The following is a 15,903-nucleotide window of genomic DNA, read 5'->3' on the forward strand; positions in this document are numbered from 1 at the left end:
GTTTCCCCGAATAAATATTATACAAGGTAACTTATTATTTTTTTTATTAGACTTCCATTTTACCAATAAAAACTATTTATAATGAAGGGAGGGGAGATGGGAATAGGAAAGACAGTAGAATGAATCAGACATAACTTTCCTATGTTCATATATGAATACACAACCTGTGTAACTGCACATCATGTACAACCACAAGAATGAAAAGTTATGGACTGGGACTAGAGCTCAATGGGAGAGTGCTTGCCTAGTATGTCTGAGGCACTGGGTTCGATCCATAGCACCATATAAAAAATAAATAAATAAAATAAAGGTATTGTGTCCATCTACAACTAAAAAGTTTAAAAAAAAAAAGAAAGAATAGAAAGTTATGCTCCATGTATGTATAATATGTCAAAATACATTCTGCTGTCATGTATAACTAAAAAGAACAAATAAAAAATTTTTAAAAAGGTAGAGTGCTTACCTAGCATGCACAGGGTCCTGGGTTCAGTCCCCAGCACCACCAAAAAACAAATAAATGTAACAAAACTATAGAGTTTATCAGTAAAAACTATTTATAGAGCTCCATAGTAATGTTACCTTATAGCTAAAAAGTTCTTAAGGAATTGGCAGGGGTGGGCTAAAGCAGTTGTATGTATAATTAACAGTACTCAATTTGTAATTCATTCCCAGATGACAAGAAAAGCTGGTTTGAGTTGAGAAAAAGAATTAGTATAGCCAGGCATGGTGGCACATGGCTATAATCCTAGTGACTTGGTGGCTAAAGCAGAACAGTCACAATCCCAAGTTCAAGGCCTGCCTCAGCAACTTAGTGAGACCCTGTCTCAAAGTAAAAAATAAATAAATAAAAATAAAAAAGGATTAGGGAATGTAGCTCAGTGACAAAGCACACCTGGATTCAATCCCTAGTATCTACCCCCCAAAAAAAGAATCAATATAAATAAGTCTTACATTTGAAATTTGGCCTCTAAGCTTGTTTTATGTCTTAAACAAGATTTTAAAGAATATTTCCTAGGATTCATATTTCATTAAACCACAAATGTTTCTAAAATAGATTCAGAATTAAGAAGCTGTACCTGAGAATTATATTAGAGTATGCATGAATAACATTTTTTAAAGTTCTAATATTTTATATGATTGAAAAGAAAGATTAGAAATTATCAGCTACTCTACTGAAAGAGTGTCCGTATTGCTGTAAATTCCTGGTACTGCTGGTCTTTCTAGAGAGAGATTATGTTCTGTGCACACATAACAGAAGGGAGGAAAATTGAGTTTGCCTGCTTTCAGGGAACACTTTGTCATTTAAAAAAAGTGAATTTGGGGATGGGGTTGTGGCTCAGTGGTAGAGCATGTGTGAGGCACTGGTTCGATCCTCAGCACCACATAAGAATTAATAAATAAAGATATTGTGTCCATTTGCAACTATAAAAATATTTTTTAAAAAAGTGAATTATCTTAATTGTCAAAGGATATTTATTTTAGAGATTCTCATTGCAAAGCAATTCATTATTTTACAATATTTGTTTTGTTTTAAAATTTCTATCATGTGCTAGGTGAAAAACCGTTTCGCTGTGATGAATGTGGTATGAGATTCATACAAAAATATCATATGGAAAGGCATAAGAGAACTCATAGTGGAGAAAAACCTTACCAGTGTGAATACTGTTTACAGGTAAGATAGGTAGTTTGCAATTGTTCTATTCTTATTAAGTTATAAAATAATTCTAAGAAATTAGAAAATGCTATTCAATGCTAGAACTATTTGAGGAACTTTTAAATTCTTATTGATAAAATTTATAATAGAAAATTGGCTCAGTTAATTTGCTTGAAATTGCTTATATTAATTGTTTTCTTTTTTCTTTTCTTTGTTGACCAAAAACACAAAAACAAAAACAAACTAAAAACCACATCCAATCTCTGAATTCAACAGTATTTTTCCAGAACAGATCGTGTATTGAAACATAAACGTATGTGCCATGAAAATCATGACAAAAAACTAAACAGATGTGCCATCAAAGGTGGCCTTCTGACATCTGAAGAAGATTCTGGCTTTTCTACATCACCAAAAGATAACTCACTGCCAAAAAAGAAAAGGCAGAAAACTGAGAAGAAATCATCTGGAATGGACAAAGAGAGTTCTTTGGATAAATCTGACCTGAAGAAAGACAAAAACGATTACTTGCCTCTTTATTCTTCAAGTACTAAAGTAAAAGATGAGTATATGGTGGCAGAATATGCTGTTGAAATGCCACATTCTTCAGTTGGGGGATCCCATTTAGAAGACGCGTCAGGAGAAATACATCCACCGAAGTTGGTTCTCAAAAAAATTAATAGTAAGAGAAGTCTGAAACAGCCACTGGAGCAAAATCAAACAATTTCGCCTTTATCCACATATGAAGAGAGCAAAGTTTCAAAGTATGCATTTGAACTTGTGGATAAACAAGCTTTGCTGGACTCAGAAGGCACTGCTGATATTGATCAGGTTGATAACTTGCAAGAGGGGCCCAGTAAACCTGTGCATAGTAGTACTAATTATGATGATGCCATGCAGTTTTTGAAGAAGAAGCGGTATCTTCAAGCAGCAAGCAACAACAGCAGGGAGTATGCGCTGAATGTGGGTACCATAGCTTCTCAGCCTTCTGTAACACAAGCAGCTGTGGCAAGTGTCATTGATGAAAGTACCACAGCATCCATATTAGATTCACAAGCACTGAATGTGGAGATTAAGAGTAATCATGATAAAAATGTTATTCCAGATGAGGTACTGCAGACTTTGTTGGATCATTATTCCCATAAAGCTAATGGACAGCATGAAATTTCCTTCAGTGTTGCAGACACTGAAGTGACTTCTAGCATATCAATAAATTCTTCAGAAGTACCTGAAGTCACCCAGTCAGAGAATGTTGGATCAAGCTCCCAAGCATCCTCATCAGATAAAGCCAACATGTTGCAGGAATACTCAAAGTTTCTGCAGCAGGCTTTGGACAGAACTAGCCAAAATGATGCCTATTTGAATAGCCCGAGCCTTAACTTTGTGACTGATAACCAGACCCTTCCAAATCAGCCAGCATTCTCTTCCATAGACAAGCAAGTCTATGCAGCCATGCCCATCAATAGCTTTCGATCAGGAATGAATTCTCCACTAAGAACAACTCCAGATAAGTCCCACTTTGGACTAATAGTTGGTGATTCACAGCACTCGTTTCCCTTTTCAGGTGATGAGACAAACCATGCTTCTGCCACATCAACACAGGACTTTTTGGATCAAGTGACTTCTCAGAAGAAAGCTGAGGCTCAGCCTGTCCACCAAGCTTACCAAATGAGCTCCTTTGAACAGCCCTTCCGTGCTCCATATCATGGATCCAGAGCTGGAATAGCTACTCAATTTAGCACTGCCAATGGACAGGTGAACCTTCGGGGACCAGGGACAAGTGCTGAATTTTCAGAATTTCCCTTGGTGAATGTAAATGATAATAGAGCTGGGATGACATCTTCACCAGATGCCACAACTGGCCAGACTTTTGGCTAAAAAAAAAAAAAAAAAAAAAAAAAAAAGTGTAAATAATACTGGCACTTTAGAACAGATTAATCAAGAGTGGGGTTACTCTGTGTAAAATGGAGTGCTGTACAGATTAAGAGCAATGCGTTATAACAAGTTAAGCTGATATGAATAGCAAGATAATCCCATAACTACGTTTTGTTTGGTTAGTCAGCATTCTTTGAACTGCCTTACATGTTGTCACCTTTATAGAAGCAATGCATATACTTGTTTTAGATCAGAAACTTGCTATTCCACCTACACCAAGTTAAAAAAGGAAAAAAAAAAAAAAAAAAAGACTTTCGCACAATTGTTTCCTAACTGATAACATTGTACATTCTTAGGAGATTAGTAATTGTGTGAAATTTACTCATACTGTTTCTAAGTTTTTCAGCATAGTCATTGCACTTCAGCAGGGAATCTGAGTATACTTTACAGAGTGAACTTAAAAGTTTAAATGTCAAGAGATTATGGCTTAAATACGTTAGTTTGTCCTATAGGGGGGAGAAAAACCACCTTTCCAAAAGAATGATATGCCATATACCCTTGATTTTCATTTTGCATTATATTGACGTGTTTTTTTGAAGAAAAAAGTAATAAAAATCTGATAGTCTAAGACTCCACTATTTAAAAGCCTAATTACTTTTAAAATATGCATACTTTCAGAACTTTTACCAAAATACACAACTGTTGAAGCATTCACTTCTCTATGGAAGTATGCATATTGGTGTCAGTTTCTTTGTACAGTTGTACCTAGATATTTTTTATGATTTTTTCATGTGCAAGTATCGAGGTTTTGAAGTTTTAGTAAAAAATATTCTGTAGATTACATTCCCAAGAACATAATGCTTACACAAAATGTATATTCCACGTTTTAAAGCTTAATTGTATTTTACTTTACATATACACTTCAGTTAACATAGAGCACTTAGAATCTATTTGGTATTTTTGATTTCTCAAAGTGAAAAAATTAGATTTTTAGGTTTGATATGGTTGTGTCATAATCATCTCATAATTGACAATTTTAATTTTTGGCAATAAAAGGAAATTGGGATATCTTTGGAACTGTAAAATCTGGTTTAATCCTTCTCTTTCTAGACTCTTGGATTATTAAACAGTATCCAGAGAAACAAGAAATGGGCTTTTTAATTGCTTATTTTATCTTGAGTTACTTTTTAATGAACACTGCTCATTACAGTTTTACAAACCAAAAGTGTTTACTAATTCCAGTAACTACAATTTCTTTTTCAGCTAGATGAGTGACCGGAAATTTTTTGTTGCATTTCAAAATCTAAATAAACTACAGACTTTATCCTTATACCATGAATGTTTTTTTTTTTTTAATACTTTGTCTTAAAATAATATAGCATGGTACAATAAATTGTGCTTTTATATATATGCTTTTCTGAAGAATGATGGTTTGAGTTACACATTGGACAGTTTTGATTTTTGGAGAGTAACATTAGTCATATTGATGCTATCATCCTCTTTAATTTGTTCTAACTTTTTGGTTTTTGTATTTAAAATTTCCACCATCTTTGTCACAATGCTTGTACTGATATATAGCACCAGTGGTAACCTAAAATTAATATCCTTGGAAGATGAAGCTGTTGATTTTAACTTTTATATTGGCCCTGTAAGTCTACATTCTTTGTTTCAGTATAGAATATGTTATCCATTTAAATTATTTTTGTCTCTTATTTAATGTTATCCCAAGACTGTTCTCATAAAGAAAGGGAACAAAGAAATATCCTCTCCTAACATTCTTCACTTATATTCATTTATTTTAAATATATTGGTGTTTTTATGGTAAGAATATAAATTATGTTTAATGTGGTTTCCTCTACACTTTGGTTATTAAGCTTTGTTTGAAATACTAGTTTTCCCATTTGACAGCTTTCTTTGCTGCCAAAGTTTTCAATAATTTTAGACTTCTTTGAAGTAAATATTTAAGTTCTGCCATTATTGACCTTAAGATTGATGTGTGTTGTGTTATGCATCACTTAATTGCAAGAAGAATTATTTCAGGTGAGATGTTAAAAATGGAACTGTGCTCACCCTAGGTAGGCATTTTTCTCATAGTACTTTTGATGAGAGTAGGCATTTATTTCCTGAGTTGATTTTTTTTTTTTAAGTCTAATCAAAAATTTTGTTCCTTTGGAAACTTGATGCAGTTTTTGATACTGTGTAAAATTTTTGGTTTGTTTTAACATCACCAGCACAGTTTTAAGAATGTGACTATCGCTGAGCAGTTTGGATAAGCTTAGGAAGGAAGGCCTTTGAAAATGGTAGTTATGCAAGCAGATTTTCAGGTGTTGCATTCCTGTCTTCAACACATTTCTTTAAATCTACATAATGGCAGACTTTTCTACCAGGTTATAAGCATTTTTCAGATAACTGATATTTAGCCAGCATAACTTATTGACTTACCATTTAAGTATAGTCATCACTCTCTTACTGTGAAATTCTAAATGCCTACCAGACTTACCTTGTATTATCATCCTATGATAAACATCTCGACAGTTTGGGTTTCCCCATTTTGGTTCAGAAAATTGTTTAATTTCTATCTGGGCATTAGTAGAGAAAATAAGTGGCATTGTGTGCTGCTTTAATTTGAAACATGGAGGATATGAGATATCCTTTGTAATTCATGTTTCTTGTTTCTCTCAGTGAACAAATTGTTCTATAAAAACATGCTCTTACACCCTTAAACCCTTGATCTGTGTGAGCGAGGTGTGCTTTTTCACTTAGGTCCTACTTTTATGTTTGAGCATTGGAAACATCATATTAGATAACGTATCTTTTGAACATCTTCTAAAAGTGTCTTTTTTAACTTAAATTTTTATTGCACATATATTTCATTTGGTTTAGAATATTTGAGTGGCTCCTAAATTTTTTAGATCTACATGCAGATGTGCTACCTGATAAGGTAGAAATCCATCTTCTTCGCTCTGGCTGAAGATGCCAGCAATTGGGTCATTTTATCTCTTGCGAGGTAGAAAAGGCCTTGTGCTCAGGGCAGGCTTTCATTTCCACAGATGTGAGACCCTTGCAAAGTGCTAGTGAGGTTAGATCTTTTGCCACTTCTTTCACTTTATTAATTTGGGTATTTAAAGGGCTGTTTAAAAAAAATTTAAAAAGCCGGGAAACTTTAAAAGTAGGCATTACTGTAGTACTACGTATCTTAGAACATTTTAAACTAGAACTCATTTTTTCACAGTATGTATTTACTTGAAGAAGCACTATTATAATCAATGAGAAATTTTTTGAGTCTGCAATTTTAATTTAAACCTTTTCCGTTTCAAATTGCTTTATTTCAGGGAAATAATTTTCCAGTTGTTTTTGCTATATTCTGCAAATAAAAACCGTATGTTTCCTTTTTTCACTTAAACTTTGGTAGGAAACAAATTAAAGCAGACAAACATTTCTTGTTATGTTTGTTGCTTTCTTTAATCCAATGGATAAAAAAGTAAAACCCTGTAAACATTATTTTATTTTTTTATGCAATACCATGCTGTAAATATGGTTCATCAAGTAAGGATGTACCTATGATTGAATCTTTAATTCTGCACAGTTAGAGTTTATATATAAACGTGTCTTGACAATCAAGGACTTTCATGTGAGTCTTCCTTTATGATGTTTATTAATGTTATGCATTCCATTTGTTTTGAAGTGAGTACCAATGTGCTAATTTGTATTGTCTGAAAGTATGTAATGTTTTTACAGCTTGTTTTTAAGAATCTGTAAATATGTACAAACAAATCACAGTACTGCTTTATGTTAGAAGGCATATGATGTTGTACTGTATGTAAGCAATAATACATAGCAGTGCTAACTTTACAAGTAGCATCAGGAAAGTTCTAAAAACATTTCAGAGTTATTAATTATCCTATTTCATTTAATAATGATTATCTTTAATCAGTTTTTATAAGCAAATTCCATTGTTCCTCCTATTGGAACGTAACACTGTTTACACAGCATAATTGAAGTTGCAGAGGAGACAGGCTAAATCTGGCTTCATCTGTACTCACTTTCACTAAGCATTGAATGGCCTTACCACTCTTCTGCAAGATGGAGGAAGACCGCAAAACTTAGTGCCCATCACACTGAAGGAAGGGATGTGTTGTTGTTGTTTTTCCCTGCTTCTGTACTGCTACCTAACTTTGTGGTTTGCTTTGGATTTTAATATTTGTTTCTGTTTTAGATTCAAGCCCGTAAGTTTTGAGGTGACTTCAGCTCCATTGTGAAATAGATAGTTCTCTTCATATTTCATAGCTACATTTCAATAATTCTAAACTTTCTACTTTGATTTTTAGATACTTATTTTTCAAGCTTGATTTCTCTGCTGATCAGATGAATTTATCAACTTCAATACAAAGAAAGACAAACTTATTGTAGTTTGAAGTGAGTCGATATTATACTGTACAGAACAGCTAACTATTTGAACACACACATCACTGCTTTAGAAATAAAACCGCCAATTTATAAATGTATATGACCTACATTTTATAGGAGAAATGTTTTTAAATGCTAGTCATTTATATAATGTGCTTTGAAGGATTTGCTAGTCCACTTCTGTCACTTTTTAGTACACTGGTATCTTTTATATGTAATGTATGCTTTTTATTATTGTAGCAGAGCATTTCAGTAGAAAGAATTTTGCAAAAATATGGGGGAAATTTTTCATTGTTGGATTTGAATTATACTGGATTTTATCTGTGTAGTCTTACTTGTCTTTATTTTAATGCTGTCTGGAAGGGAACTTGGTATCCAAATAAAGCAGGTAACCTCATTTTACTTCAAGGGCATACTGTGTAGTGCTGAATTTAATCTGGAAATCTGATGATTTTGAAAAGAAAACAAGTTTATAAAAATTGTACAGAAGAAATTAAATGTGTGATGGAAATCCTAATGGTGGAGCATTTGAATTTTCTGATACATAGTGTTATTTTCCTGGGATCCCCAAGCCTTCTTTGTATATCAACTAATAAAAGAAAAACCCTGTCATTGAAACTAGTAGGATAATAGGATATTCTGATTATACAGTATTATTTTTCCTATCCCATTTTCTGACCCTTTTCCCAATCACTGTAAAATTTTATTTTCTATTTCCTATTGATAATTAAACATGTACATAATATAATAGATGCTGTTGTATAGAACTGAATGAATTTGGTTGCCATGCTTGAATGGGTAACTAAGTGGAAATATTTGATGGATACTGAGAATTCATGAAATGCCAGAGCAAATTTATGAGGGAAACGGGGGCATGGTATGACTTGGGAAAGTCACAGCAGATTGTTTTCTTCAACCCCCTAGGAAATTAGTGTGGAGGAACCAACTGCAAACTCAGATCAGATAAAAAGTGGCTCTTTCCTTCTCCTCCCCCCAAAATATGAGCACTAAATTTCAGAATCTACTCAGGTGAAAATCGCTTTGCGATGAATCTTATCACATTGAAATTTTCACTGTTAAATAAGATATTTGTGATATTTTTAAATACAAACTTTTACATCAGTAGTCAGCAGCCTGATGGTTGAAATTTAGTAAGTCAGTATATTTTAAAATATATTTTGTCCTCCATATATAATTGTTTTTAAATAGTTGGGAGGATTTTTTTGTTTAAATACATTTTTATCATCATTGTAAAAAAAAAAAAAAGTCTTGGTTGACCCCATATTATGCCATGAATGATTTGCTGAGCCTTTATAATAACAGTGAAAGCTTGTTTCATGTGTAGTCATGGAACACAGAAATGTTCTTTAAACTGACCTATTCATTAAGAGGTTTAATGAGTCACGGCTTTTGACACTGTTGTCATATAGTTAGTCTTGCCACTTAAGGAGTTTATAATACCATTTTATGTATTGTGATACTAAAGGAAGTTGTTTTGCTTTATTTTAAATTGAATTACTAGACTTAATTTCAAATTCTGCGTTTTAAATGTGGACACTGGCTGTTTGAAAAATAAAATACAGAATACAGTTTTATGACTAATTTTCTAGCTGAATTTTTCACAGTACTTTAAACCAAATAACTAGTGGTAAATATGCAAAAACCATGGTACATAGTCAATATTTAAAAAGATGTCTGTATGAAATTAACAGTTAACAGATTGGGTAATAATTATCAGGGTCTTTACTGTAGCTTTATGTGGAATGTTTTATTTATTAGAGAGTTGTAAAGCGCAAGAGTCATGTTACTGTCATTGAATATTTTAGACTTGAAATATGTTTAACATAGAGCAAACAGCATATGTGGGTTTTTTTCTTTACAGATAAGATTCTATTAACCACCATCAGTAGCATACATGGGATTTTTTTTTCCCCCTTTCATTAGTGTAGGTAGATACGTTTTCATTTATCTACCACTTTTGCCAGTACCTTATTATCTCATGACAGTGGGATGCATTGTAAGAAAGCTGTCAGCAGTCAGGAGTGCAGCCTGGGTCCATGGGACAAATGTAAACTAATTGGCCTTTGCAGAGATGAGTCCTATGACCCCGGCTTATTAGCATGGTGCTGTAACCAATTGTACATAATAATACCGCTGATAGTCTACTAATGCATTTCTTAGATCCCAGTTCTTGAATGATTCAAATTGGTGGGGTGAGGGGTGGGGAGATACTTACTCTACATGACACTTCTCCCACCTGAAGATTATATGAAAAAAATAAAATTGAAGTCACTTGAATTATTGTGTTGTCATTGAGTCTTACTTGATTAGTTATCACACACAAAAAGAATATGAACATTTTTCTGATTATATATTTGGATAGATTTTGATTTTTTTCAGAGCTGTATCTGTTATTTCCCTCTGATGAATCTGATAAGTATTAAAATAAGTTAACATCTATATGATGAATAAAGAATGGAGGTGAATTTTTTAAATGAACTAAAATTTAAAATGTGATTCTCAGTTTTTTATTTTCAAATGAAAAGTACATTTAGAGTAAACCTTTTACCCACACATTCATGCAGATGTATATACCTATGTGTAAAAGCTGCGATGAGAAATGTAGTATTGTAAACAAGAATGCATTACCTGTAGTAGTCATGGTGTTTTCTGTTGATTTGAATCCTTACTTGCTGGGGCATAAAACATTGACCCTGCATTTATTCAGCATTGATCACTTACTTAGTGACAGACATTGTACTAGATGCAAATAATAGATAGTTGAGGCTTCTGGCATTTTTGAGCATATGGAAGGCTTTGGTAGTGCTATCAGTTACTGGTTGCAGTATGGTATTTGAGATTATTAAAGCAAACAATCAGTGTGAAGATGGGTGCTGTGCTGAATAATTTACATCTCATTCCTCAACAAATGGGTAAGTACAGTTCTCTACTTTATGATAGTTTACTAGGAAATACAATTTTAATAAATTGGTTCCAGAAGATAGAAAATATAAGCAGGTAAATGTAATGGAAATAGAGAATGTTGTCAAAAATTACCCTCTATTTGCCAGCGCAGTGGCGCATGCCTGTAATCCCAGCAGCTTGGGAGGTTGAGGCAGGAGGATCACGAGTTCAAAGCCAGTTTCAGCAGCGGTGAGCCCCTAAGCAATTCATTGAGACCCTGTCTCGAAATACAAAATAGGACTGGAGATGTGGCTCAGTGGTTGAGTGTCCCTGAGTTCAATCCCTTCTTGAAAACAAACAAAACAAAACAAAACCTCCTACTTAAAATCCAGATTTATGAATAGGAATCAAGCCTAGTCTATGAACATGAAATAGACTTGTTTCCAAAGAAACTGACTTATCACAGGAGTGGGAAATGAATGCTAAATAGGGATTCTCAAACCTGAGGATAAAAGACCAGGGGATCATCTGTACTCCCCTGGGGTGTTGGGGGTGATGCTGGAGGATGCTTTCTTGAAAGTAGGGAGACTAACTGAACCAAAGCCTAACTAGTCATACTAGCACAGTCTTTAAGTCCTTGAAGTCATATACTAGTGTGCAGTACTCCCAGATGACAGCTGTTTATGGTGCTCCACCTCCTTCAAGGTGTTTGAGCCATTGTAAACTCGCCTTTTAAACCTCCAGGATGGTAGCTTTCCTTTGTTTACGGGAGCGCTAGCACCATTGCAGTACAACCTGGCAGTGCAACCTGTGCTCTAGCATTTTATCTTGCTAGAGCACAAAAATGACAGGAAGAGGACACAGCACTGGCCTCTCAATTTCAGGCCTTACAGAAGGTGACTGGGTGAGGGCGGTTGCATAAGTTTTACTGAGCCCTCATGGTTTGAGAGCAGTTGTGCACTCAGGATGGGAGGAATATGCAGAGTCTGATAATGAGTATGCAAAAGATGTATTTAGGAAACCAACTCCCAGGCAGCAAGGCCAGTGTGGCTTGGGATGACTTTAAATGAGCTGTCTGTCATGAAGGATGATTGTGGTAGGGCTGGGACTTGATAATCTACAGGCTGCGCGGGCAAATATGGAGCAGTCAAGTGAGCAGGGGACTTGGTCAGGGGACTTAAAAATCGCAGGTCTGCCTTGAGCTATCTGTGTTACCCTGTTCAAGCCACTTGACATTTCTGAACCTCAGTGTTTTCCATCAGGAAGGGAGGATGACAAACTATCCGAGTTGCTGTGAATGTCTTAAACTTGTAAAACGGTAAACATTTTCTAGTTCAGAATTTTAAGTATCATAAAGGAAAAATAGAGCAGAGTTGGACAAGTGTTGGAAACCTCATTTCATATGAAGCATGGCATGTAATACATTTCTGACTTACAGAAAATATAAGCTGAGCATCTGTAATCCAAAACCCAAAATGCTCCAAAATGAGAAACTTTTTGATTGCTGACATATTGCCACAACTGGAAAATTCCACATATGACCTCACATAATGGGTTCCTGACAGTATTGCAGGTGCACTAAAAATGTATAAGGTTAACTTCAGGCTATGTGAATAAGGTATGTATGAAACAAATGAATTTCATATTTAGACTTGAGTTCCATCCCCAACATAACTCATTGCATTTATGAAAATTTTCTAAAATTCGAAATACTTGTAACCCCAAGCATTTCAGATAACAAATACTCAAGTATTATCTTTAAAAAGACTAAAGATACAACAAAGTTGATGTGTCTGGATTTAATTGACCAGCAAAAAATAAGTAGTGATGTGGAAGTGATAGGAATTCTGAAAGGGAAAGAATACTTACAGTTTGCATTTGCTGACAAGTGGAGTGCAGAGTAAGATCAAGTACATGCCCTAAACTTAAGGAACACAGATTTCAAACAGCCCAAAGAAAAAGGAAGAAGAAAGAGAGAAAAAAAAAAAAAAAGGCTGGGAGTGTTGGTGCATACCTATATGTAATTCCAGCTACTCAGGAGGCTGAAGCAGAAGGATTGCAAGCTCTAAGCCAACCTGGGCAACTTAGACTGTCTCACAAATACAAAGGCCAGGGAATATAGCTCAGTGCTAGAGCACTTGACTAGTATGTGTGAGGTCCTGGGTTCAGTCCCCAGTACGGTCCCCCGCCCCCACCAAATATTCCTTTGTCAGAAACCTGAAAGGTATGGAACATCCTGAGGTATTTCACAACATATTGGAAACAAGGCAGAAATATCCTATAAAAGTAATACACAGAGGTGGTAAAGGTCCCCAATTTCTCACTCCCAAGCTATCAGCCAATCATGAACAGGAATTTGGCCCATGAGGCAAAAGCAAAATTATGGACAATGAAGTTGGAACATTGCAGCCAACTTTACCATCTGGGAGGAAGGAAGGCATATCCTACCCATGTGGAGGTGGTGGGTCTTCCATTTTAGTTTTCTTTTTAATCATATTTATTCTCTTTTAATCATATTTATCCCTCCTTTGCTCGTTTCTGTTTTCATCTTCCTGAGCAACTATATATGTGTGTTGCAGGTAAATACCAAACAAACAACTGACTGATGTTATGTGATACCCTGCCTCTTGTGCAAATTAAGTTTACCTAAGTGGTTTTGTTTTGTTTTGTTTTGTTTAGCATTAATGTTTTGGGGAAATTCAGTTGTTCACCAGGAGAAGATCATGGGAACCCTGTATTAGTTTGTAAAGCTTTTTGGAGGTATTTCATTCACAGAGCATCAAGCTGCCTCACACACACTGGTATGCATAAGTGAATAAACAATGTTACAGGGTCTGGGAAGCACTAGGAGTGCTGTTTGAAGGTATTAGAAATGATGGTGGATTTTCAGTCCCAGGATCTGGTGGAGATCCATAATTCTGCACTCAACCACAGCTGCCATAGGCTTCTAACCAAAATTCCTAAAGGAGACACCCAAGAATCCAAAGTTAGTGGGAAATGAGTTCCCAAGACCTAGCATAGAAAGGAGCAGAGGATGTGGCCAGGACTGAAGGTTTCTAGAGCCATTTCCTTCCCCTTGGCACCCTGTAGTTGACCAGAGGGACTCAATATATAAGACTAGACTAAAGAATGGAATGGCCAGGTCTCCAACCCCAGTCCTTTTCCCAACCCAGTTCCATAGGAACAAAGGAAGGAAGAAGGGGGAGAAAATGAACAAGTTTACGTGTGTGGCCAATGAATGAAAAATGACCTTGCTCTCTGCTGGATTTGATTCAATAAATAGTCTATGATCTGATCAGTCAGCTTGTCAACTCATGGGAGGGCCAGGATAACTGCTTTTGGCTCTTGGTACTTCAAGATATCCCCCTTCCCCACAAATGCATTGTTTTCTCTCTATACGAAAACCTCCACGCCCCCCATCCATCTTTTGATTTCAGCTGTATCATCACTTCCTCAGAAAAGTATCTGATTAGGTAATTTCAATCATCTTGGAGTCTGAACAGCCCATATAGTTTTCCTAGCATAGATATCTGTCTGTAATGCTGTGCTTATCAGGCAAGAATTTGATTAATGTCTGTCTTCCCTGCATGTCCAGAACAGTCTCACTCCTCATTGTGCATCCCATGTTGGCCACAATGCTTGGTAACCCACAGATACTTGGTGGACGTGACTGACAGAGAGGGCCCAGGCAACACAAGTGTGTGAAGAGGGCTTGCAGATCCCACAGAAGAAGCAGTGCCAGGGGTTTAGAGGCTGCATGGATAACAGCAGGCAGGCCAGAAAACTGGTCATATGATTTTCAGAAAAGGAGAAGGATAATGGGTTCTGAAAACAACCGATCTTGATTTCAATCCCCAGCAAAATTCTAGAATGTCCATAAGAACTCTGCCAGGTAGGTAGGCCTGGCAGGTCTTATCATTAACTACATATTACAAATAAGGAAACTGAGCTTTGAACAAGGTCATATAGTGAAAAGAGAACCAGGATCTCAAATTCAGACTTGACTACTCACACGTACACTTTTGAAGCTTTGTCTCTGTGGCTCCTGTACACAATATTTAAGTAAACAGTGAATGCTAATCACACTGCTGACACAGTCCAATAAGGCCACCACTGTCATCATAAAGCAAACTGCACCCTGCTTCTTAGGCTTCCACTCTGCATCAACTGTTTTCTCATGCTCCCACCAGGTCTTGGCCTATGACTGGTGCCAGGTGGCTGATACAGGTGAATGACTTTCTTGTGCCACAGGACAAATGCTAAGAGTCAATAAATAGCTTGGATCCTGAAGGAAAAACCTGCTCTACAGGAGCCAGGGACACCTGATGGCAGGACAGTGGTGGCCCCTCCCTCTCTATTCAGCCCTACCCAGAGGAGCCAGAGTAGGATTTTGGTCTCCCTAGAGTCCCACCTCTACTTTTCTGGGACTTAGGAGCCCTCAGTCTTGCAAGGGACTCGTGCTGCAAGCTTCATCACTCATCACTCCAGCTACCGGGAATGCATGTCAGCCCTTCTGACGGACTTCCCCCTCAGGTCTGGAGTTCCTGAAGCACACTTCAAACTCCAGGAAGGAGGATAACCTTTTTCAGTTTTATTTCTTCCTAGGATTAAAGAAGCTGCATTGTGTAGAGGAGAGCCTGAAACTGGAACCAGACCAAGGTTCAAATCCTGAATCCACCTTCAGGGCCAGCAGGCCTGTCTGGGTGTGTGCAGAATTGCCATAATTTTTTAAAATAGGCAGGTGTACCCTTGGGCAGTACATCACAATGACCAACTAAACATTTATCATGTGGTAAACTATCTGTGCTCTCTTGGGGACAGATTTCACACTCCTTCTTGCCATTAAAAATTGTAACCAGAGTAGACCCCACAGCTAGCTGGTGCTTTCTATCTCTCAGGTGTTTTCGAGAGGGGAAAAAACTACTGGGCTAGAAATTCCAATCTTGGCTTCATATTAGAAGTGTTGGAGGGTTTTAAAGAAAATGCTAATGCATAAGCCCCACCTCAGACCAATTAAAACTGAAGATGGACTCTCTGGGGGTAGGGTTTCTAAATCCACCTATAGG

The 15,903-nt window shown here is 36.2% G+C and overlaps 1 protein-coding gene across 6 annotated transcripts in view; it reads left to right on the plus strand.

Annotated features, from left to right (window-relative positions):
- Znf148 (zinc finger protein 148) overlaps positions 1 to 8,261 on the plus strand; it is a 130,800-nt gene extending 122,539 nt beyond the window's left edge. For all 6 annotated transcript variants that reach the window (XM_047563631.1, XM_047563630.1, XM_047563633.1 and 3 more), the window contains 2 exons: positions 1,554 to 1,672; positions 1,931 to 8,261. In XM_047563631.1, the coding sequence (XP_047419587.1) occupies positions 1,554 to 1,672; positions 1,931 to 3,529 (1,718 nt within the window). In that variant the 3' untranslated portion in view covers positions 3,530 to 8,261. The remainder of the gene's footprint in view (positions 1 to 1,553; positions 1,673 to 1,930) is intronic.
- The last annotated feature ends 7,642 nt before the right edge of the window (positions 8,262 to 15,903 follow it).

This window comes from Sciurus carolinensis, chromosome 9 (genome assembly GCF_902686445.1).
Source record: "Sciurus carolinensis chromosome 9, mSciCar1.2, whole genome shotgun sequence".
NCBI classification, from domain to species: domain Eukaryota; kingdom Metazoa; phylum Chordata; class Mammalia; order Rodentia; family Sciuridae; genus Sciurus; species Sciurus carolinensis.